At 39.1% G+C, this 25,980-nt stretch overlaps 2 protein-coding genes across 2 annotated transcripts in view; one reads left to right on the top strand and one right to left on the bottom strand.

The window, feature by feature from the left end:
• Nucleotides 1-72: 72 nt before the first annotated feature.
• ankra2 (ankyrin repeat, family A (RFXANK-like), 2) lies at nucleotides 73-7,409 on the bottom strand. Its single transcript, XM_039779006.1, has 9 exons — nucleotides 7,281-7,409; nucleotides 6,706-7,044; nucleotides 5,582-5,740; nucleotides 5,420-5,485; nucleotides 5,056-5,153; nucleotides 4,819-4,944; nucleotides 4,017-4,083; nucleotides 3,766-3,846; nucleotides 73-1,175 (listed from the first exon to the last, which is right to left on the bottom strand). Exons 2-9 carry the CDS (start codon nucleotides 6,986-6,988, stop codon nucleotides 1,120-1,122), a joined length of 936 nt encoding a protein of 311 aa, XP_039634940.1. The 5' UTR covers nucleotides 6,989-7,044; nucleotides 7,281-7,409; the 3' UTR covers nucleotides 73-1,119.
• An 8,944-nt stretch (nucleotides 7,410-16,353) lies between these two features.
• arhgef28a (Rho guanine nucleotide exchange factor (GEF) 28a) overlaps nucleotides 16,354-25,980 on the top strand; it is a 47,845-nt gene continuing 38,218 nt past the window's right edge. The window contains 2 exon segments of the mRNA XM_039779004.1: nucleotides 16,354-16,500; nucleotides 20,005-20,059. Of these exon segments, the coding sequence (XP_039634938.1) occupies nucleotides 20,027-20,059 (33 nt within the window). The 5' untranslated portion in view covers nucleotides 16,354-16,500; nucleotides 20,005-20,026.

Raw genomic sequence — 25,980 nt, 5'->3', positions numbered from 1 at the left:
TGCTTCTATATGAAACCACTCAACAGCTAATAAATACGTATATAGTCTCCCCATGACTGTGACTCTGTTGAATGCAGTTTAAAAAGATCTTTTAATTAAATAACCGCTTTATATCAGTGATTACAAAACAGTGGTTTGACCTTTTCAACTTGCTATCAGTTAAATATCTGTACAGAAGGATGGGCGATACTGAGGTCAGTACAAGTTATTTGTTAATCCACCACCTCTGACTGGTGTAAAACACGAGCACCATCGTACAGTGGCAAACGGCACCACAATAACCTTGTGGGACAATTCAAATGAGGTCTTTTAAAATTCACTACACATCAGTGGACATTGGTATCACAATACACATACATCAATGAGAATTCTATCGCATTACAACGCAAAAAATAAATAAACTCGGTACAACCAACACAAAGATCTTCAGGATCCGCAAACAGCCGGTACCGTGTGCATTCCAGTCTGCGAGAACGTATTTCCAATCCACTTCCAGTCTTCAGAAGTGAATGAGCCACAGACTGAATGTGCTTGGGCTCACCATGAAGACCAGACGGTATGAGCATGAGGCAATTCAACAGATTACATTAATATTCTTTCACTCTTAAAAACGGTTTCTTATAACGGTTAATACGTTTAAAAAAAAAAAAAAACACTTGCCACTACGGGACTAGGTTGGAACAGCCAATGATTGCATGTAATGTAATATACGATATGAAAAGATTCAAAACCTACATGTTTTTAGGTAAAGTGCTCTCCACATTTGGCAGCATACTACAGGTGGAGTGCAGTGCATGCTGGGCTGAAGTGAGAAACTTCAACTTTGTTTTATGTTCTTATAGAAAAATCTGCCATTGTGTCCAGATCAGATATGCTACTGCTGCATTCAATGTGAAAAGTGTAAAGAGTAAGACAGTTTGAAGAAGTTAAAATTGAAAAGTCACACAGTGCAAAGCTTCATGTGCATGATGGCAACTAAATAAGGTTAGGTTAACGCTGTTAAAATATCACTTAGTGGAACAAAATAGTCCCGTTGGCCGACAGCGTGGGCGTGCTACATGATTGTCCAGAGCCGAGCGGCGCCCCTTCAGGATTTTTGTTTTCCTCAGGCGTCGCAGTTCATTCTCTGATTGCCATCAGTAACTTCAGTAAGTGCGCCTCCATCACCTGTTGAACTAAACACAAGCATACAGTATGTAACTGAACAGACCAGGGCTGCAACTAATGATTGTCATTATCGATAAACCTGTTCATTTTCTAGATAAATCGTCTGGTATATGAAATGTCTGAAATGTCCATCCCATTTTTTTCAAAGTCCAAGGTGATGTCTTTAAATGTATTTTTAAGTTTAATATGATATAAAACAGATAAAAGCAGACTGATAAAGTGGCGTATGTATGACACGGCAATTCGTATGCCATTTTGGCGTGTTATTGAGACGCATAATCACTTTTTAGCATGTTTATCAACGCCGTTCGGCCGCCATTGACCTACATTACCTGTGAATTTTCTCCGTAGCGAGAAGTATGAAAGGACGTAAGGACGATGGGTAAAACGCAGGACTTTCACCCAGGAGAGCCGGGATTGCGTCCCACGTGTGCCGTTTTTCTTCTTTCTTTTTTTTTTTTTAAAGCCTTCCCCAATGTTTCTTTCCTAAACCCAACCGTTTGGTTTCCTAAGAGTGTAACATTGGTCACCGTCATTTTTTTTTGTGTTACTAAAGCCTTTCCCAATGTTCTTTTCCTAAACCTCTGTTTTTGGGGGGGTTTTTAACACGCGTGTGACGTTCTCGCGATAGCACAGCACGTTCCCCATGATAACATGCAACGTGGCAACGCCACGTGGTGTGTATGTTTACATCCGCTGTATACAGCGTAGACATACATGTGGATAGCTCAAAATGCGTACAGATAACACGCCATTTGGCTTTAGGAAAGTGGCGTGTATGTTTATGCAAAGTCATGATGCCATGTTGGATAAAAGCAAGAAATATTCATACATGAGAGGCCAAAAACAGCATTTTCTACCTTTTTTTTTTGCATGAAAAATCACTAACGATCAATCGCTTATCAAAATAGTTGCCGGTTATTTTTCGGTCGATCGATTGTTGCAGGTCTAGAACAGAACGGTGTCATTTTAAAGTGAATACTTATGAAACCTTCACTCTCAGAAGGGAGACAAAATGGGATTTGGCAGGAAAAGTTTTTCTGAGAAGCTTTTGATTTTTGGAAGCAGCAGCGTTGTCGACAACTAATTTCCTGCTCAGACCAAAGTACGGTATGACATGCATTTAGAGGAAGTCCAACCTGCCTCCTTTGAATCTGTGTTTCCCACTTCTGGGTTCATCAGGAGGATGAAAGGTCATTTTTTGGCAGAATTGTGAGATTATTTATTGAGTAGTAAATAACTCAAATATTTTTTGTGAGCCTTTTATTAGAAAAGTTCAATTGATTTGAATAATGGCTAACACTTTACTTAGAAGGTATTTACATAAGACACTGTCATGAACACATGAACTCTTATTTGTCATGACAAAAACCGAATGACACTTAATGACAGAAGCGTTATGTCATAAACTTATTTATAATGTTTGACACGTGGATGACAGTGTCATGTCACGCTTATGTAGATACCTTCAAGTAAAGTGTAACCAAATAATGTCTAAGATTATATTATGTACTCTGACATGATTAACTGCTGCCTGTGGTGGGGTGGGAGGTTATGAGTAGACATGGCTTTGTTTCAAGGGATGATGACCGTTTGATAACTCAGTTTGAATAGCGGAGAAAGTACTCTTGTCCACATAAGACAAACATTTAGGCTCAGACTATGGTTGCGTCTGAAATCGGGCCAAATGCGGCCCCTTGCAGATTTTGATCCGGCCCTCATATCAAATTTAGGTTCACAATAAATGTTGGCACACATAGCTTTTGTCACTTTTTTGAAGTTTTTGTCACTTTTGCGGACACTTTTGCCAATTTTTCAGTTTTTTTGGTGCTTTTTCTGATGTTTTTGCCACTTTATCAGTTTTTTTGGTGCTTATTCCAATGTTTTTTTTTCCTAACGTTTATGCCACTTTTCCCGACGTTTTTTTGCTGCTTTTTCCCACATTTTTGCCATTTTTTCCGATGTGTTTTTTCCGATGTTTTTGATGCTTTTGCAATGATGGCTAAGGAACTTTTTTCAGACTTTTTTAGGACTTTATGTCGACCAAACTGTAAGTGAGAAGACTGTATAAAACATGCAATAATGAGATATTTGACTTTCTCTTAAATAAAACCATGTCAATAAACTCTACATCTGTAAACGGTAGTGTGGATCTTTTCCGATACACTAAGCGGTAATTTCCATCATCGCTTCCTGAGAGCCTCGTTGCTGTTGAAGAACCGTAACCATGGTAAACCCTGCCGACCTCCGCTCTAGCGGAATTGCTAGATAATGCCCAAATTACTGAAAGAGGGGAATAACTAGACCAACAGTCGTTTATGTAAAAATTTTAATTAGAGCGTTATTGACGTTAAAGAGCTCCTTGGTTTCTGTCGGTTATGAACGTTGTCGTTACTACTGCATTGCATTGTGGGATATTTATGCCGGCGTAGTGTCCAGTATTGCATACTGTAATATTTTACCGGAAATAGTATGCAATTCGCGTACTATTGGTTTCATACTAAGGACATACTAAAAAAATGTCATACTGTTTTAGCTACTAAATAGCATGTTAGTATGGAATTTCGGATGCAGCCTAGGTGTTTAATGTACACATACCATTCCGGTGGCCCATAGCCACAGCCATGTCCATTGCATTGAATCCGGAATCTGACTCAATGGTAGGATCAGCACCACTCTCTGGAAGACAAGCAACATACCAAAACTTTATTATTGTACATGTTAGACACGCCGCATAACATTTCCTAAACAAAACTAATTGCTGTGTTTATCCCCTGTAAGAAATAGTAACACAGCTGGATCGTTCTGGCAATAGGTGTTACTTGGAGTAAAAAATTTGTCCTCCTCACCTAACAAGATTTCAACACAGCGCACATGGTTCCCATGGACAGCGTACAGCAAAGGGGCTCCTCCATTCTGAAACCCACAGAAGGAACATTACAACAGGCCACATAGACTGATGATCACAGGGCTTCATTTCAGTACTACCACACTGCACATAGCTGTACATACTGTACATGTCTGTCTATAGACATATGCAGTGTGTTAACATAATATATTATAAGAAAAACTGAATAAATATGGATATTCAGTATGAACCATAGGTTCAAACTGAATATCCATATCTATTCAGTTTCACTTTCTTATAATATAAGAATATATTATGTTAATACACTGCATAGGTCTATATTATTCTTACTACTATTATGTTACTGCTACTACATTGCACATATCTGTACATGTTCTCATATTACATAACCATATTTATTCTGCTCTTATAAAGGTAACCGCTAAAACACTGCACATATTTATATTTAATTTATATTACTCTAAACCAACTGTATACTTCTGTAAACCAACTGTATACTACTGTCTACACCGCACTATATTTCTTGTCCTGCCTATGCACCACCTGTCTATACTTTGTATATCGCATTGCACTTTTCTGCTCTTTTTGCACTTCTGTTTGGACCCAAACTGCATTTCGTTGTCTTTGTACTCTGCACAATGACAATAAAGTTGAATCTAATCATCAACATTAAAACCCTAGCACAAAGTGAGTGAAGGATCTACATTATAACATTTGTTGTTGCGGTTATATTCTGCTTAAGCAGATCCAGTAAACATGTGATAAAAGCTTTGTATTCTTACCCAGTCATATTCATTGACATCAACACCACAGTCAATGAGCATCTTCACAATATCAGTGTATCCCTTGCTGCAGGCCAAGGACAGAGCACTTTCCCTCCCTTTGGCCAGGAGGTTGGGATCGGCACCCTACAGCCAAGAATGATACATACCAGTAAATAAATAAATAGATAAATAAGGAGAGCATGCTCTGATATAAACAAACCATGATATATGAATAATGCATAAAGTTTCCCACACATTTTGGAGCAGAAACTCGACCACAGCGATTTGTCCATGTGCAGCTGCCCACATCAGGGGGGTAAAGCCTTCTTCATCTTGGAGGTTGATGACAGTCTCTGTTAAAATTATACATCAAATGCTGCTTCTTAAATTTGAGTATTGCTTTTTTTTTCCAACAAAAGAAGACATTTACATCACCTTGGGCTTTGGGAAATTGTAGTGGCCATTTTTCACTATTTTCTGACATTGTGTAGACTTAAAAAAATAAGTTAGTTAGTTGCAGCATTAAACACCAGTGGTTATGAGTGTTGTTTTATATAATATCATCACTGCATGACTATGAGATATTCTACCCATTTGACAACCCAAATGGGCTGATTACCTTGTTCAATCCTGCTGGCCAGAAACACCATTTCACCCTGGGCTGCAAGCTGATGAATGGACAAAGCTGAGAGGGAAAACATGCACGTATGGATTAACATTTTGACTTGATTCATGTTCGAGACATCCTGTCAAATAAAGTTAAAACAACGGTGGTACTTACAATGCACCAAAAGAGGTGTGGAAGAAACCTCATTGCCACGGTGTTTATTGGTGAGTGTGGTGGACTGTTTGATGGGGGAGAAGTGTTTGGTGGTGGATGGCGTATAAACGTGGCGCACTTGTATCCCCGGGGAAGGTGAGGTCTGGATGTTGCACTCAGCTGAAAGAGAAGAATTTAGTGTTGAGTAAGTACACACAAGTTCCAGCTTCGTACATCAGACATTATCACAAGATAACCAAACTTGCACTGTATTTATATTTCAATCTCAGACTATACTGATATTGCACTATTCCTTCACTCTCTTCAATTGTTATTGTATATTTCTTGTAAATGATATTGTACTGTACTGTTATACTGTATACTTAACAGTAGAGCTGGGCAATATATCGATATTATATTGATATCATGATATGAGACTAGATATCGTATTAGATTTTGGATATCGTAATATGGCAAAAGTGTTGTCTTTTCCTGGTTTTAAAAGCTGCATTACAGTAAAGTGATGTCATTTTCTGAACTTACCAGACTGTTGTAACTGTTCTATTATTTGCCTTTACCCACTTAGTCATTATATCCACATTACTGATGATTATTTATCTAAAATCTCATTGTGCAAATATTTTGTGAAAGCACCAATAGTCAACACTACAATATCGTTGCGGTATCGATATCGAGGTATTTGGTCAAAAATATCGTGATATTTGATTTTCTCCATATCGCCAAGCCCTACTAAACAGTATTTTTTTTTTTATATTTCTTACTGTCCTTTCTGTTTTTATTCTTTATATGTTAAGGGAGTGTTGTACTTTGAGAGCAAAGATTAACCGGAGTCAAATTCCTTGTTTGTTTACGCAAACCTGGCCAATGGACCTTTTTCACAGCAGACATTTTTGTCTTGTCATAGTAGGAAAAGCACAGCTGAAATTGATAACCTTAATGATGGCTCAGTTCCATCAAGTGTCCCAGTAAGCTATTTCAGTGAGTCAGCATGCACAATACCAGGGCCTCTCCTAAGTGGAATGCAGCCATCAGTAATGGTTTTGAATACACTTGTGCTTTTCCTACTATGACACGTCAACATGTCTGCCGTGAAAAAGGTGTATAAAGCTGATTCTGATTCTTACCTTTGAATAAAACAGAAGCCACCTCCAGATCAGAGTTGACCTGGTCCTGGATGTTCTTGCTGTCCTCCTCGTTGAGCGACTTGACAAATCTTGAGCAAACGTTCATGTCAAAGCGGTTGGGCAGGATGAACTTGATGCCCATAGCCACATTTTGGGCGCCCGTGTCATCTGGGCTCGCTCCTACCGACTGCTCAGTCTTGATGGCACTCAAGTCCGGCATTACACAGATCCCCTCCATGTCTTCTGCTGACCCACCAGAGGCTGACACGGTAACGTTGTCCATCCTCTGATTTACTCACCGAGCTGTCACACCGAGATTAAACTGAAGCCAGCGCACACCTGAAAAAAAACAAAAAAATCGGTCGTTTGTCTCATAACTTTGGCTGACAATGCTAATCTATATATAGCAGGTCGTAATATTAAATACACAAGACTCTCTGTTAGCTATCAGCTAGCTGTTGTTGTCGTAACCTTCCCGTTAGTCACGTAAAAGGACCGTGCTAAACGCATTTGAACATGGAAACACTTTTTTTTTTAAAAAGGTATTATTAATGAAGAATTAAGAAAGGTCTTACTCGATAAGGCATTGTTTTATTTAAATATCTTCATGCGGTCACCCCTCTTTATCATACTGTCTATGCTCTTTATTCGATGTTTTGATAAATTTACGCATGCGCAATTAGTTGCGTCCAGAACGGGGTGCATCTACTATTTACCTCCCCCTTTTTAGTTCCGTTCTCGTGCTTAAAGTTGCCCTACGATAGGAAATGTTCTTTTGTTGGGAAAGAAGAAACGTCTCCATATTCAACCTTAACTGTCTATGTATTCAACATGGTTAGCATGATCTGCAGTATTGTTTAATTGTATGAACCTATTGTTGAGTTTGTGTGACTCTGTACTGTCTGTGTATTTGTTGAGTTTTATGTAGCCAAATTTAAAGGCCCATCTAGGGACAGGCATTGCAAATCTAAAGGATAAAAATGCTGTGGGGTGTGGTATTGGTTTAACATACTTGTCCCTATACAAATAAACTACTTATAAAATTATATATAAATATAAAATAATCCATGGTAGGGCAAACGTTTTCTGCCAGATTGACAATTGCAGTCTGACATGATGTTTGTCCCCCTATATTTTTTGCTGGGAAAAATAAAACATTTCCATAGTTACCAAGGTTAGCATGATCTGTAGTATTCATAAAACAAAATCCTTGATAGTAGGGCATATGTCATAAAAGATAAAAGTGCAGAAAAGCTGAATGTAATGGGATGGACAACAACAAGCTTTTGTAATATTATGCATGACATGTTCTGGTGTCTAAATGTAGTCAAGGGTATGAGAATTGCTTATTAATTCAAGGGTACTTTGTGAGGTTACTCCTGTGTAAAACCTCACCATGCACCCACCCGTAATGCTGCCGTCTACATTATAGATGCTTGTCTTGGGTTTTTGTCATTCTTTGTACATTCCTCTCTTTAAACACCCAGTAGTGTAAATCCTCTTGTGCATCTTTTGATGTGTTTGACATGTGACACAGTTACACTTTAAATTTTCAATTCTTTAGTACCTTACTTTACTTATCATTATCTACTATATAGTCCTGTCATCAATTATCATGTTGTTCCTGATTTGTTCACTCCCTTGTTTCTCAATTAACTAATCAATAACTAATCATTAGCTACTCTACTGAAATTTGATTAGGAGTTACTCATTAACTAATGGTTTACTTATATTAGTTTATAAAAGTAACTGTGTGCACATCCCACCTTCTGGCAGGTGCAGGACAAATGAAAGTATAAAACGAAAATAATGTAATGTCCGCAACACTGCTTTAAACTCCCATATTTAATATAAAAATGCAACGTTCGACCCAACTGGGTCGACCCAGTTGGGTCGAAACGTTACTTATATTAGTTACCTAATCGTTCCTCATTTTTTCCTTGGTAACTTCTCAAATTTTGTGGCCCTTTTTGTAAAGTATTACCAATTCTGTAGCTTTATATTCAATAATTAACATAATTAAATGCAATTTCTGTACTCAAATTCTATTTTAGGATTTAAGGAACATTAATAAATACATTTCGCATTACATTTGAAGAAAGCTCCAGGACCGATACAAAAAAGAAAACATGAGGCATAAAAGCACATAACATTGCAGGTACAGATAGTGATACGGAACCAAAAACTGTTGTTTATGTGAACTTTTTCCTGTATTTTTCTCATCCAAAGAAAATGTCCTTACCCTTTCATTTACAGGCCATTAATTACATAATAATAAGAAATAACGAAGGAGCCTTTTACCTAATAAAAGAGTACATTTTAATCTGAAAGGATTTTCAAGTAATTACCAGATAAAAGTGATGCAAATTGAATAATTGCTTCTTTATAGTTAATTCATACAGTCACTAGCTAACATGAAACATTAAATGATTCAGGTCTTATGTTAGGATTGTGAGGATAAAGTTACCCATAGCCAACATGAATGTTGAATGTGGAATGGCGGGTATTGCTTCAAGATGACAAAGCTTAAACAGACACAAATGAAAAGGAACAGCTCTGTTAACAAAAACATTTCAATCATTAATAATCTTGAATATTACAATTGCATAAAGTCATCTAATTATCATTAACTGACTTCATTACAGGCTCTGGTGTATTTATGAGTCTTACCTGGCAGACCAACTCTGTTATGTGATTACTGATCTTGTGGCCTGAGATCACTGATGGCCAGATGTTACAAATAATCATCAAATAATGGTACCTTATCCTCGAGAAGGGGCTTACTGTACATGAGAACAGTTCAACAAAGCAGAAAGATTTGGAGCATGTTCAATACTCTTTTAGATCAGTTTACCAAAGTAAATAACACAATTCCTTTTTTACAAATTCATTCCAATAGTGGTTATTATCTTTGCTCAAACCTCCAAAATGTTAATCTGATTTAGAGGTTACAGCTAATATTTCCTCAGAATGATTAAAAAATAAGACTAATGCCATGTTTATACCTTTCGATGGAGGGATTTGACCTCCATCGAAAGGTATAAACATGGCATTAGTCTTCTTTTTTAATGTTGTGAAGTCAGAGATGAGGAGGTAAGGGTTTCACCATGCTTCACTGGCTGTATGTAATAGTTCATGTACTTTTCACGTAACAATATCTTCTGTCTGTCTCGCTATATAGCTTTCTATCTAAATTATCTTTTGTTTTACTGTGTCAGGTATCATTACTTTCTTAGTCTGTTTTGATGTGACTGTCTCAGGCCTGAAAAGCTGTAAAGTAGCGATTAGGCCTCGCAGGATAAACTGTGTTCAACCCCCTGAAGTATTTATAATTCAGTAATTCCACAGTATGTTGATTGCTGTTGTTGTTTAACCTCTTTCTTTATCAGTGTTACGAGGTGTATCTTTAGAGTGATCTTTAGACTCGCTATGTTTCACTATGCAAGGTTCAACTTAGAAAGTCACTTTTCTGATTGAGCATTTTGTGAAGAAGAAAACCTTCCTTTAATAAAGAACAAAGAAAACAGCTTAAAACTTTGTTTCAACTGAGGGGTGTGTGTTGCGAAATTCAAAACCCTCAATCTCAACTTAAGGACCGGTTTCTTATGATTAGTGTGTTTGAGAGGTCAAGAGGAGCTTTGGGGGCTAAGTAAAAATGACTACACAGCGCTTCATAAGCTGTTATTCTTGGACTGAAATGTCTTTTTGGAGAGCTGATTGAAACAGTCGGATGACCAGTTGTGCTGACATCACACCGCCAGGCAGTGCAAAAAGAGCTACATGTGTTTGTCCTGTGGTCTCTTTGTGCAGCAGTTGTTTTTGCTGTTTACTCCTCTAATGAGGAGGGTCAAGGAGGGTCGTGGTCCGTACATGCTGCTGCGATGACACCGGGGGGGGAATAAATAGCTTGAAGTTGCCTCTTTCTGTCGAGACCCAACATCACATGTAGCCTAGCGCTTATCTCAGCTGCTTTCTTTTGACAGCATGTGATGAATTCCACAGTGTGCTGCTCCCGCCATCTACAGGACAGCTGGATCACATGCACTAAACAACAAGATAAGCAGAACATAAACCAGATTCTACTTTGTGGTGCATTTAGCAATTTATTTAGAACTAGTGACCATGCGATGGGACCACATCAGCCAATCAGACCAGAGGCGTAAAGTTGAGGGGGGGAGAGGGGGGAACCCATCTTCGATCTCGACCTCCATTTTGATCTCAACCACACACCTGTAAAGTGTCGTGATTGCATCTTACACGGTTGTGACTCTATTGTGTTGACAAAATATAAACACTCAAAACCACTTTTTCTGTGGTAGTTCCTGCTACATTAGATGTCTCCAGGGCACACACACACACACACACACACACACACACACACACACACACACACACACACACTGTTACATGTGCCTCTTGTGTGTGTCTTGTTTCTTTTCTCTCTCTGTTTCCCATTCTGCCCTCCTCCCTCTGTCAGTTGCACACCTGAGAGTAATCAGTGCTCAGGTAGAGTGGGGGAGGTGAAGGCAGAGAGTGGAGAGCACATGGAGAGCACACTAGTGAGGAGTTGTCTCCTCATCTTCCTTTTTCTCCACAAGCAGGTTTGTTCTTTTCCCAACCTCCATGCACATTTAGGTGCTGGAGTTTTGTTGTTTTAGTTTATTGTTTTAGTTTGGGCTAGAGATTACCGGTAGTTCAGTTATTTGTTCTTTTTGTTTGTTCTAGGATTAGTTTACCCTTTTTAGTTAGTTTAGGGGGAGACGCGGGGAGCGATGACCCACTGCTTTGTTTGTTACTTTTGAATATTTATTATTTAATAAAGCTTGTTGGATCATTGTTAACTTGGTGTTTGGCATCCTTCTTTTTATATATGTTGCATCCTCCATTCCCTTTTGAGCCTTTGTTTGTTTCTTTTAATGGAGGCCGTAACATATTTGGGGGCTCGTCCGGGATGGGAACACACACACACACACACACACACACACACACACACACACACACACACACACACACACACACACACAAGTACTTGAATCAGTACCCAATTAAATTAATAAAGTAAGGTCTTGTACTCCGTTGTAAGCATCGGTTTACCCACGATACTCCTCCATGAGACCCCGCTCAATTCAGACACCTGAACTGTCCGTGTTACCTGTCACATGGAGTTACCAGCTGTGTAACCTGAGCTCTGAAAAACAAACGTCACACACAGAGCCAGACACACACACATGTGTAATGTACAAACGCACACACATTTTAACCATTATTTATGTCCACATTAGAGAAGATTATGGTACAGGGACACAAATATTATGGATGCAGTGCAATACAAACGCAAACTCATGGACCAGTGGCATGCAGCAGGTCGTCACAATATCACTTAATAAGCACAATACTCAGTTCTTAAGGGTATAAATAGCAACGTCTCCGCCATATGTGGCGGCTGCCAAAAATAGCAGATATGGTACCGTACTTTGAAAGCTGTTTTAACCCTCTTTTTGGCCATCCCAAGTTGTTGCAGCCCTCTTACTACCAACCTGTGTGTGTGTCCTAGGCTACCACATATGAAAACGAGTAGACTGCACCTATAGCCTAGCTCTGAGATGGTGTTTAGGAGTGGTTGGTAACTACCTAACTACCTTTGGTGTAGAAAGCCTCCTCTCCTCCATGCTGGAATCAAAGGTGCAGCCTACCTCCAAAATGTACACTTCACTGGACTCCTCATTGATAATAACATCTGGTGTATTGGCAACCAGGTGTACGCACACACACACACACACACACACACACACACACACACACACACACACACACACACACACACACACACACACACACACACACACAAGCTAAAAACAATTGCAAGTGTGGGGAAAGATGATGCATGTTATCTGGAAGAAATCCACATGATGGCAGTATTGTAACTTCATTCACTTTGTATTTTTATTTATTTTTAGTACTTTTGCCAACAGATGGCAACACTGTCTCACTTGCAGTGCTACATGTGTGATGGGCTTTGTTGCTCTCCCTAATGGCCTATAATCCTCATCTCCCCAATTGAGCAAGACAACACCGTCCGGGGCGGGGGGAAACTGTAAAATTAACGCAGACAGACTGTGTTAAACATAAGACAGTATTGTTGTATACCGTCAGCTGTGGCCTCATTTAACACATTTAATCTGTTGCACATTATCAGTTCGTGAGATAAGACTGGGAGCAGGAAGGGTGGGAAAGTCTTCCTCTTGTTTCCTGTTACGGCCGTACGCCGTGTGTGTGTGTGTGTGTGTGTGTTTGTGTGTGATTGTGGTTCCAATCCAACTGAGACCTGGGAGATTTCTGTCCAACAGAAGACCATTAGGGAGTATTTCATGCAAACTGAATGCTGATATGACACAGTGCTGTCTTTTCCCTCTAAATGCACACGTCATTTATACTTTACTGGATTACAACTTTCAGTTATAACTGTAGTACTTGTAATAATTGTATAACTTAGATATATTATAGGTTACAAACCCCTCAGATTAACTGATGCAGTGGTATAGCATGAGTTACTATAAGGTCCTATAACTATTGACAGCTGCTGAAGGTCCCTTTTTAGTACCACACTCACATTCATCTAGAATCAGTAAATGTTAAATAGTTGTACAGTTAAAGTGTGAGCCTATGGGATAATGGGAAAGGCTAAAACAGTGAGCATATCCATAAAGCTAACTGATCATGCCAGACCAAGTAAACCTGCAGCAAAACCTCAGAATACTGAATTCATCAAGGGAGCGTTTCTTTCTAATGAATTTAACTTCTCATTTGTAAGGAGGAAGAATGTGTTATTTCTTCATTCAAAATTTCTAGCCTTGCTGTAAAACATTGTTGGGTATTTTGTTTTTGTTTTTTACACTTTTTAGTACAACAAATTACAAGAAAAGCTCATTATTGTACAGTGTTTTCTCAATATGCATTTTGCGAAATCAATATTTTTTGGTATGAAAATTAGGCAATATAACTGTATGCACCTAGTTTTCCTTTGATGTTGGGTCATTGACTGCTAGCCCCAAACCTTAAAGGAGCACTCAATTTTACACACGAAGGTCAGTTAATTAGTCCCGAGAAGTGTTTCTGGATTTTGGTCTTCAGGGTTAGGCTCGTTTGGCTTCAGAATAGAACAGAAGGCCTGTGTTACAAACCAGAGGTGTGGGTCTTTAAAGAAGTGGGTATTTAGACAACACATTCTTAAAAGACAGCAGGTCAAATAAAAGACATTTGTGTGTTGCATTATGGGAAATGTAGGATCAAACATTTTTGGAGCTTGACCCATTCTTTAGACTAAAAGTTAGGATCATATCCTCCGCTGCTCCGATTGTGACCATTTCAAAACAATCTCTTGAGAGTTCCCTAACTTTTAGGAAGTGAAACACTAAATTGCTACAATAGGCCACGGAATTATTGGAGTATTATTATTGATGTATTTATGTGTAAGCAGCATTTTAATGTTGCTTTACATACTGTTTAATCTATATAAATCCATGATATTTTATATTCAGATGTTTTGTGGGTAAACTTGTAGGCCAACTAACTGTAAAATAAATGTAGTGAAGTACAATATCTTCCACTAAAATGTAGTATTAAGTAGTATAACATATTAACAATATTCAAGGACAATACAAGTACCTCAAATATGTAGGCTACTTAAGTACTTCAGTACATGTACTTAGTTAGTTAACACCAATGCAAACGTGAGTGTTGCTTCTTTTGTGTACAAGCAGAGCCAACATTACAATACAATCTTTTGTTTTCAACTTCATTTATTTTTTGAAAATATAGTTTACAGATCATCACAGTTCGAAATCAAATAGTTATACAAAAAATATGTGCAAATAATATAGTATGAAAGTAATAATCTAAACAGAGAGAAATACATATATATATATATATATATATATATATATACACACACAAAAGGTACAAAAGTGACAGCCTTTCAAACTACGTTAATATAGACAGCAAGAGCACTTAATCAAAGAAATTTGAGTAGACATCAGATATTAAGATAGCTTTCTTATTGGATACCAGCTTAAGAGACTCAAAGTACATGTCATATTCTACCTGGAATAGTCTGAAGCACGGTGTTGATCTGGAAAATGTTACCTAATAAAATAAAGAGATTTACAATGTTACATAACTTTCTATCTTTACATTCAAAATAGGTAATAATATGTTTCCCTTCAAGTGTGATTGCATGTTTTGTTTTAGATACCATATAATCTTCAAAATCTTCAAATCTTTAAAAATATGGGTTAACGACGACTTGTTCTGTTTTACAGAAACTACAATAGGCCTTTTTCACGGCAGACATGTTGACATGTCATAGTAGGAAAAGCACAGGTGTATTCAAAACCATTACTGATGGCTGCATTCCACTTAGGAGAGGCCCTGGTATTGTGCATGCTGACTCACTGAAATAGCTTACTGGGACACTTGATGGAACTGAGCCATCATTAAGGTTATCAATTTCAGCTGTGCTTTTCCTACTATGACAAGTCAAAAATGTCTGTTGTGAAAAATGTCCATAGTTATCTACAATACAATCTTTGATACAACTCATGCTGCGTTCATGCCACCTCGGAATAACAGGCATCGCCCCCCTGGTATCGTTGTTTTTCCGACTGGCAGCGTTCACATCGTCGGGATGCGTGTTCTTCTTCTTCTGTTATATTGGCGTTTGGCATAACAACTTTTTGCATGACTGCCACCAACTGTTGGCCGTAGCCTAGAGCATCAGGTGTGTGAAAACATGGAGGCCACAATAACAAAAGATTTGCTGAGTTTTCTTATACGAGCATCTAAACAGCACATCGCTAGGTGTTTTGTTTGTGTTATCTGCAGGACAACGAACGGGAAAAGAAACGGATAATATGTTGTTTTTTTATACATATGCCTATTTATGAATAATTTGAAACATATGTCTGTCATTTCTTGGCAGAGGCATTTGTCCACAATAAACAGTTTATTGTCACTAAAATATGTTCAGTGAACCAAAGTCGCCTACATCAAACGTCAGTTGTCAACAACGCGTCACCAACTGGGGAACTCGGTTATCAAAATCCAGCCCGAGTTTCCCACCTCTGATTCCCACAGGACGTTACGTGAATGGTGACGTTTTCACTCGGAAAAACGTTTTTCCGATGTCCATGAACGCACGGTCAGTATAGGTGAAAGTGACGTCACTCTTGAGCTTGTCTCTGATTGTAGGAAATTTAAATTACAAACGACTGTGTACGCCATAAAATGCAAGTTATACAGTAAATATAGTCCATGGAAATACCATGTAAAGCATTAAATCTCGCTATAAACTCACTATATTCAGCTGAATTCAACTTCGAGGGTTATTATAAACAGTTTCATGGGAATGTTTCTGTGCTGTCCAGACTGCTTTATCCTGCATCTGTGTGTGTGTGTGTGTGTGTGTGTGTGTGTGCGCGTGCGTGTGTGTGTGTGAGAGAGAGAGAGAGAGAGGGCTGGACCAAAGCTGCAGAGAGGAGACACAACTCTGGCGACACCTGCAAACAAACTCCTAACCAACGGACACTCACCCGGAGCGAAGATACACGTGAAGGCAGCTGAGACGAACATGAATGCGGAATAAGGCTGTGGAAAGGGTTTATTAAGCGGAGAAGCAAGCCACGGAGAAACTTTATTGAAAGAGAACAACAAGTCGTGCGAATTAAGTTTACGGCAGACAGGACCGAGAGCTGAGAGAGAGAGAGAGAGAGAGAGAGAGAGAGAGAGAGACGACAACAGGTAATGGCAAGCTGATTCTTTCTTCCTCAGTTGGAAAACGTCTCCTTTAAATAGCTTTTGATGAAAAACAAAAAAACAAAACAACAACTGTGCAGTGAGATTACTGGGATGATCGTACTTTTTGGGGCATCTGTCGTTTTATTGACTATCTAATGCCGGTGCGTTCACAGGTAAAACGTGAAAACAAAGCCTGCATGGCGACTTCAATGCGTGCTCTCACAAGGTTACTGATTCTCTCATACTTCGTGTGGTCTTGCAGTCATAGCTGTTTTTTTCGGATGGGTTAACTGTTAACTGGCTGTATTTAATTGCAGGAGTTTTCCCTTCCCGCTGAAAGCAGCATAAGTCATTTATTGTAGCCTACCTGAAGGATGTGTTTGAGGGCTGATAATGTGTATAGTAATTATCTAAAGCCTGTTTTCACTTCTTTGTGTGGGAGTTTTTCGACCGGCTTAGTATTGAGGTTACTTTCCATTATTACTTAACGGGGTACAGAAAAGGTGGCTATTGTTCATTGTTTACTCTCTGATTTATGGCTGGTTAACACATTTTATTATATCGATAAAAGAGGCTAGATATCGTGTTACATTTTGGATATTGTAATTGTATATAATTGTAATGTGGATATAAAGTGATGTAATTTCCCACTGTCTGTTCCAGCTGTTCAATTATTTGCCTTTAACCACTTATCCATTAGCCTATATCCACATCACTGTTGATTATTTATCAAAAATCTCATTGTGTAAATATTTTGTCCAAGCACCTACAACATGGCCGCAGTATCGATTATATTTGGTCAAAAATATTGTGATACTCGATTTTCTCCATATCTGCCAGCCCTACTCAGATTACAGACAAACCTTATTTCCAAGGTAGTTTCATATTTGAGCATTCAGATTTGTGGTCTGAAAGAAAGTTTTCACACCTTTTTTATGTGTGACTGTGACACTGAGCGTGAGTATGATGCTTATTGTGGTTTCATCATTGCAACGAGCATCATCTTCTTAGAAGTAGTAGTACTAGTTCCAAATTTATCTCGAACACAAAGCACATTCAAGGGAAGAAGGGCTGGAAGCAGAAAAGCGCACCTTGTCGTACAGCCTATAACTGATTGCAGTTTGTCATGTGAGAGGAATTAGATTAGTCAATCATGCATCACCTGAAAAAATGTTAAGGACAACAGGATCAACTTGCTCACGTCTGAAAATATTTGCATCACATATAAAGATGTCAAAATGAGTTTCCCAAATGCTTTGTGACAGCGTTCGTTCTCTTGTGATGTGTAATCTCTTTTCTCACGGTCTGTTCTGGAGTACGTGGCCACAAGCCAGGTCAGGTTTCTTACTCACACTGAACATGTCAGAGGCTGAAGTCAGCCGGATCTCAGTGACAGACACACATTCTGTGCAGACTTTGAACAACTGGACATCTGGATTTAAGATGCATTCATACAAGTACTGTTTTTAATTTTTGCTAATAGATGATTCAAAAAGTTATTGAACTCAAGAAGCTCAAATCATGATCCTTTTCTACGTGTGGATTTATGTCTTTAAACCTTGCATAAACAACAGCATATCCAGAATATTCACCTTTTGTTGACATTATGGGGCGCAACTTGGTATCTTGGACAATGTTTTATCCACAATATGACACGTAAACCTTCTCTATAGTTCCACGTTACAATAGTGTAGCTCCATTGATATGAGTAGCATTAAAAACAAGAGATAGACGCCCAGGCCTGCGGCAAAGCACTTCTTTTGATAAGATGTGCTTTGGACACAATATTACAGTGATAGTGATATTATTGTTAGATAAACCCTAAGGACATCAGTTAGTGAATTAATGTGACTTGATCCTGTTCTGTGTCGATTTTACAGTTTTATTTTCATAAAATAACAAGTTTAACCCAGATTCAGAGGTCCGTGCCTCCTGCCAGTATGCTTATAAGTGGATTGCCTTACTTTATATGTATAAAGCAGAGATCTTCAACAGGGGGTTTTCTTTAAAAAACTAAAATTTCTTAACACGAGTTCAACATATTTTTAGCAAATATGAATTAGCCTTTTTGTGAAATAAACACATTGATGATAGGCTTACTGGCCTATAAGTAAGGTAGTCACTAAGGTAGCCGTCCACAGGTCCAGTTAGGAGGGATTCAATGTGCCACATGTATGTTTAACATTAAAACATGATTTATAAAAATCATGCCAACAATTCTTATTTTAATACCATAGTATTCTATTCACTAGAAAGACTTTAGGCCACCCTACACGTTATTGTGTTAAAATATTTTTCTTGGGGGCATTTTTAGGCCTTTATTTACATAGGACAGCTGAAGACATGAGAAGGGGTATGACATGCAGCAAAGGGCTGCAGGTCGGAGTCGAATCCGCTGCGTCAAGGAGTAAAGCTCTATATATGGGCGCCTGCTCTACCAGGTGAGCTACCCAGGTGCCCGTGTTGAAAGTTTATCTTTGCATCTTAATTTTACTATACATATAGTAGGGGGTCCTTGATCCGTCTCTCTCAGCTAAGGGGTCCTTGGCTTATAAAGCAAGTGTCAACATGAAAACTCCTTGGATGTATTATTTTATTGTATTTGTGGAATGATGGGTTATATTGAGAATATTGAAATTAGAGCTGAAACGATTAGCTGATTGACATAAAATGAATCAGAAACTATTTTGACGATTGATTAATCATTTTCTTGCAGAAATGACAAACATTTTCTGATTCCAGCTTCTCCAATGTCAGGATTTTCAGATTTTTCCCTTTTTAATGTTATTGTAAATTGAATATATTTTGGGTTATGAACCGTTGGTCAGACTACACAACACATTTCAAGACCGTCATGCTGGGCTATGGATGTGTGATGGGAACCAAATGATCAATCGCCCAAATTATTGTCGGATTAATTGACAGTGAAAATAATAATTATTTGCACACCTAACCTGGGACCTGAAAGAGGAGAGAACCCCCTACAGAACAAACAAATATAATCTACCTCTGAACCGCAGAATGGAAACTGTTATGGCTTGTCTGTGTGGCACCATGCAGCTCATGCAAATGAGTGTCTAGACAAAGTGCAGCATGCAGAGCTGACACCACTGGGCAGCTTTGAAGTCATGCACTATTCACAGCTGAGAGTGAAGTCACAGTAGATCTAGTGTGTGCTGATGATACAGTTACCCTTTCCTCGTCTGCTGCATGCTGCCTGAAGAGTCGGACATTGTATAGATATAGACTGTATATATATTTCAGCAGAAAATGTCCTCGGGTGTATTTACTGTTTTTGAAAATCATGACCAATTATCACTTTAGCATCTCAGTTCAGCTGCAGCATCCTTTTTTCATCTTGTTTTAGACTATAGGAAACAAAAAACTTTATTCAAAACTTTATGCAGAATTTCAGTGAAAGCAAAGCAATGAATGAAAGATAAAAGGTTGAAAAGTTCCGGTTGTTATTCCCCTTGCATTTTAGTAACATGACTATTTCCTCCCTAGGCATCTGGTGGATGGAGAGAAAATGGAGGTGGACAGAAGAGAGGTGCCTCTATATGTAAGTGCCTATATGTTTTGCTCCAGTCTGTAAGCGTCTGATGTGTTGGTGGTCTAGAAGAGTGGTCTATTTGGATTTTTTTTTTTTTTTTTTTTTGGGGTGCGGTTGGGTGAAAAAAAGTGAACTCTGAGGAGCAGTCTCCCATATTTAGACCCCATTATATTTTTCTCACCAGAATTAAAGCACTCTAGTCTTTCCCTCCAGCCATCACTTTGCTCTCTCTCAGTCCGAACTCTCCCTCTGTGCAGTGGTTGACTGGCAAGCCTTGTGTCGCAGGTGAAACCCAAGCCAGGAGGCTTTCAGTCCCTGGGGAAGCCAGGCTTTACACAACCTGTTCACCAAACGACAAGGCCCTCTAAAAGCATGGCGAAAATAGGAGCCAGAGCGAGAGAATATACCCATTTGTTTCTTGGCTTTTCTACTGAAAGGAATACACCAGTCAGTTTATGAATTGAACAAATACACATTTTCCATTTGGGAGCATGTTAGAGTGCAGGTTGTGCAGGTGTGTTTGAAGATACTGTTTTTGTTTTGACATAGTAGAACTCTGTTTCTCTCTGCTACGTTCATTTCTTCCATCTGTCTTCCTTTTTTCCTTCAATCCCCCGTATCCACTCTCTCTCTCTCACTCTCTCTCTCTCACTCTCTCTCTCTCTCTCTCTCTCTCTCTCTCTCTCTCTCTCTCTCTCTCTCTCTCTCTCTCTCTTTCTCTCTCTCTCTCTCGCCCTTATTCTCCCATCTGTGTGGAAGCCTGGGTGGGCCAGTCACTGAAGCGTTGCCAGATTTCTGGTAAGCAGAGTGTCTGCTTGTTTTGCTGTGTCACCAGTTTACGAGGGGTGGGGGGGCTCGCTCCAAAGCCTTTGCCTCCACTCGCTCATAGTGAGACTGATTGAGAACCGGTCTGAAACCAAGCCATGTGAATCATTACGGGCTCTACCGCTTACACATACACCTCTCCATTAAGAGAAAGTGGCGTCTCCACCCTCTTAAGGTCACAGCTCAACAGGAGCAACTCTCACTGCTGAATGAGATCCAGATTTCAATGCCAGGCTTTGTGTAGGCGAGCCACGGCACACTGCTGTGCTATAAAGGCTGTTATTGTAACACCCTTAGTAAAGTGTTATGGTGCACCTTCCACACATACAACATACCCCATAGCAGATACCGTCCGGCCAGATCAATGGATAAATGATTGCATTGAATTGCAGGCAGAAAGTGTGGGAGTTTTGAGGAGGTTTTATTAAGCTCCAGTGCAGGACAAAGTGGTTTTGTGAAAATGTGTGAGTAATAGTGATCCCCCTGCAAGACGACTGTGTTCTCATGTTGGTGAGCTGAAATGTGAGAAGTCCATGTCTCATGTGAGAGAAATATACCAAAAAACAAATGTTTCTCAATTTGTAGCAATCTCTACAATCTAATCTCAATGCCAGTCTGTCAGCCTGTGAGTGGGTCGACCCGAAATACCTCAACAACTATTTAATGGATTACCATGGCATTTTGCACAGGCATTCATGGTCCCCGGAGGATGAATCCTACTGATTTAATCTACTGACTTTTCCTCCAGTGCCAGCCAGCAAGGTGGACATTCCCGGTTATGAGTGACATACCTTAACAACTATTAGATGGATAGACATGATTTTTTTTGTACAATCTATCATGTTTCACAGAGGATGAATAGTAATAACGTTGATCCCCTAAATTTTCAAAATGTTAGTTTGTCCAATACTTTGATTCATGACCAAATACCTGCAAAATAGATCTGCACAATATGAGGTAAACATGTGATAACGTTGTTGAATAATGTGATAATGATATTACTTGCAATAAATAAACAGATTTCAAAGTGCTGCTTTCAGTATCCTGCTAAATACAATAAATTGCTCCTTAAATTAAAAAATGAAAGGAAATGATTTCCAACATTATTTTATCACTTTAACTGTGTGTGTGTGTGTGTGTGTGTGTGTGTGTGTGTGTGTGTGTGTGTGTGTGTGTGTGTGTGTGTGTGTGTGTGTGTGTGTGTGTGTGTGTGTGTGTGTGTGAGAGACCATGTGCCAGTGGCAGCCTAGCTCTCATGTTTAGAACGTTTGACGGACAAAAACATTATTAAACTAAACGACCAAACAATAAAGGTTGAGGGAAAAAAAGCGCTGCCATAACGCTTCACCCTTCACAATAAAGGTCCAGCTTTTCGCTAAGAGGAAACAATAAAAAGCCATTTATACCCTTCACAATAAATTTACTCGGATCATTTTGCTTAGAGAAAACTCAATAAAAAGGCATTTTTGCCGACACTAGAGCGTATAGACACTATCATAATAACTTGCTGTGAGTTGTAAATTCACCACTGTAGTCCCTTAATCTTTGTTTCTTCATAACAGCTATTATCTCACAGCAGTACGACTTCATGTTCACAAATGGCGATAGATTAGCTATATCCTTGTTGCACCGTGTTTGTTCACTTTCCTTATGGTTTGATAGAGACAGTTATCACAGTGTTCTTTGAGCTAGTAGGTAACTCTGCGTTATGGTTTATGATTTTGTTTCCCTCTACGTACTGTGGTGATTGTGTTTGCCATGCTTTTGACGTGTCAAACAAACAAAACCTCGCCCTGACAGTCATTTAATGATGTTCGATAAGCCAGTCAACCCCCCCCCCCCCAAAAAATCTGTTTTACTTACAAATAGGCACATGCTCCTATTACAGCTGTTTTCTCAAATATGGCATACCTAAATCAGTCTTATAATTTAAGTAAACATTTTGCACAAAATCCAGGTTCTTCTTGGTATTATTATGTTATTACTGTATGTAACAAGGAGTCTATAACTTCTCAACTTGTCTTTGAAATGAAATCTTTGCGGCACCACGCCAGCTTTACTGACAGTATTTTCTGACATAGTTATTATTATCTCATTTGCACAGCAGATTAAATCCGAGGTATGTCTTTTAGCTGAGTATGAGAAAAGGCCTACACTACAGTTCTAGCTGCCACCCTCAAGACTCAAATGATATTCTGCTCCACTGAGTTTCTTTTAGCTCAGATGTACATTACATTACATGTCACTGCAGTACCTTGGGACTTAGAAATATCTAGAATATTTTCACTTTAAAAGCATTCTTAGGAGTTTGAAAAAGGATTTGCCTGACGTGTTAGCTTGTTTGAATGTTTATGGAATAGATTGAGAATGTGGTAGTCTTTTGGCTTTTTCTCAGCCAAACTATGAAGTTATAATGAGTTATAGTGTCTGTTTTTTCAGTAGTTCTTAATCGCAAAATGTCACTTGTGTCAGTTACCTAGCTGAAATACTATACTGTGAAAAGTGTAAAAAAATAAAAAAATAAACGCTCTGTCCCCGCTGACGTCAGGCTGTCTTCTCACTATGGGAACTGACTCTGTTATTGGAGCTGTTTTTGTTGTTGCAGTGGCAGTGATCTCGCTCCCCTGACGTCACCTATGTGTTGCACTCTGGAGATCGTAGCAAAGAGCTCTAAAGCTGATGACTGCTGGTTTCCTGGAGACCACAGGTAGCAGACCTGACCATGTTCCCCCCCCCCAGTGAATGGACAACAACCTGGGGAGATCATAAAAGCATGCCACTGGCGTATCCTGGTGGTCTCATAAAAACTAATATTAATATGCGCTAGTTTTTGTGTCATATAAAAGCTATAGTGCGTAGTTTCTGTCGCCTCCATGAGGAATTCTAAGTAATGACAACAACACTGTCGGTGCGTCCACACGATACAAGCCTTCCGTGATCGCGCACCCCCTCCCCTCGTTCAAGCAGTTGCTAGTAGCCAATTAGGACACTGCGGATTAAAAAAACATGATGAATGGACTCTTCAGAAGAGGTCATTATCTTCACTTGAGTTTCAACGCGTGAAAGTCACCGGGCGACACAATCTTCTGAACATAGCCATACTGACAAATACAGAGAGAGTCGTGTGGAGCTGATAGTCTTAATTAGCTTTGTAGCAACTCATTTGGCAATGGCTTAAATGTAACGGACGTTCATTAATATCAAAAAGTTACGCACTAAAGCTTTAAGGTTATCCGACACAGCACATTTCCCTTTTAGATTTGTATCAAGTTCCTTTTGCATATGTGTTAGAACTCCTCTTGTTCCACAATTTATACATTATGCCTGACCTGAGAGCTGGCCTTATAGGAGGCATGAGGTAAAACCACAAGGTGTTGAATATTTCATTGTTCTTGGATCAGGTTGTGTCAACGATAAAGCCCCGGAGAAGAGGCCATAGATCACATCAGTCTGACGTCTTATCACCAGCCAGCTGTCCTCCTTCCTCCTCCCCTAGGCAGAGGAGATACAGTTCAAGCAAATTCTGTCTGATCCAATTGTACCTGTGTAAACCAATATTATCTGAGGCTGCTACAGATTGTTGGCACAAAAAAGTGGGAACTACAGCCTCCTTGGAGGAGTGTAAACAAAATCAGAAGATATTGAAAGTGAGCGTTCACATAGGTTTCTGTGTCTTTCATAGACGTTTAAATCTAATAGCTGGAGGACGGCAAAGGCAGAGAATGGATAAATCTCCTTGATGGTAAAATGATATATCAAAAATATTACTTTTCCAGTGACACTGAATGGGAAAAATAGCTGCGAGAATGGTTATGATCTTTGTCAAAACCTTAGCAGAGAAAAGTCCCTCCAGCGCAAAGTTTTTATAAAAATTTCATGGTCACTTTGAAACTATATTTAGTTCATTCGTAAGGGTCAAGTGCAGGGAAACGTTGACAGTTTATTATATAAATCTATTCTGTCACATGTTAATACAATGAATGAAATTTGTGTAAAAATGTAAACATAACTACAGATATATTGTGTCTAGCTAGCCTTGTAAGAAATCAGGAAGGCTGCACAAACCCAAGGCCGACATCTTATCTTTTTGTTAGGTGGAAAAACAATCAGCGATAACATTAACAGCGGTGAGTGTGCGCTAAGTGGTACTTGGCGCACACAACAAGCTGAGAAACTGCAGCCTGAGTCAGACCTCTGTTATCAGCCCAAACCGACAGCCTGCTAACAAAAGAGGTCAGTTTCATTTCTACCTCTGAAACACTATGGACTGGACTCAAACTAGCAACTCTGGAAAGCTCCAAGAGTTTTGTGACAGCACAAATACAAGGGAGACTGATATCAGTTTGAAGGCTCAGTCAAAATTGTTGACTTTATGCAAACTCTGATATTGATTGGTTAGCCAGGGGCAAGATGGTCTTGTGCAGAGAACCCTTTCACCTGTAATTACGTTAAAAGATGCATTTAAAAAAAACACAAACAGCATCTTATCTGTTGCGGCTGTACACAGTCCAACAAAGTGCTGCCGCGAGGGACTAAACACTGAGAGATGCATAATCACAGTGTGACGCGCTCAAGATTGTATTGCAATGATTTATTCCTCCACACGTGAAATACAGCTAGTAATGCAGTTACCAAATGTGAAGTTACTTTGTGCGACGAAATAAGTGCGTTAGTGCGGCGGTCAACAGCTCCCAGGCTCACCCCCTCTCTGTCAAAGCCCAAAAAACCCAGGTGAACAGGTGAAACAAACAAATATAATGTTATCACTTCCGCTAAAGCCGCGATGAACACGCCCACCACCAACAATATAAGTGCACAATATAATAATCAATAAATAATATAAATGAGACCATAAACAACATACAGTATGTGGCTCCTACATTATCTGTGTCCAGCTTGCTATTTATGACCAAATACCTGTAAAACTAATGACATTCCCATCAGCCTCAGCTTTACGTTTTGTGTTATTATGTTAACACAGAAATCCATATAGTGAACTTTGTAAACATTATACCTGTCACACATCAGCATGTAAGCATAGTCTTTCTGAGCATGTTAGCATGCTGACCTTAGAACGTAGCTCAAGGCAGCTGAATCAAAAGTAC

The sequence above is a fragment of the Perca fluviatilis genome, chromosome 17, assembly GCF_010015445.1.
Source record: "Perca fluviatilis chromosome 17, GENO_Pfluv_1.0, whole genome shotgun sequence".
Classification (NCBI taxonomy): domain Eukaryota; kingdom Metazoa; phylum Chordata; class Actinopteri; order Perciformes; family Percidae; genus Perca; species Perca fluviatilis.
Note: the sequence above shows the minus strand (reverse complement) of the source record. Positions and strands in the feature narration are given on the sequence as shown.

What these genes read in the sequence shown, in the direction of transcription:
- ankra2 (XM_039779006.1), bottom strand. Translation starts at nt 6,988, where the DNA reads ATGGACAACGTTACCGTGTCAGCCTCTGGTGGGTCAGCAGAAGACATG. An exon ending in GGCTTCTGTTTTATTCAAAG is followed by an intron (nt 5,741 to 6,705) that starts GTAAGAATCAGA and finishes CTTCTCTTTCAG; the next exon opens with CTGAGTGCAACATCCAGACC. An exon ending in ATGTCAATGAATATGACTGG is followed by an intron (nt 4,084 to 4,818) that starts GTAAGAATACAA and finishes TGTGGGTTTCAG; the next exon opens with AATGGAGGAGCCCCTTTGCT.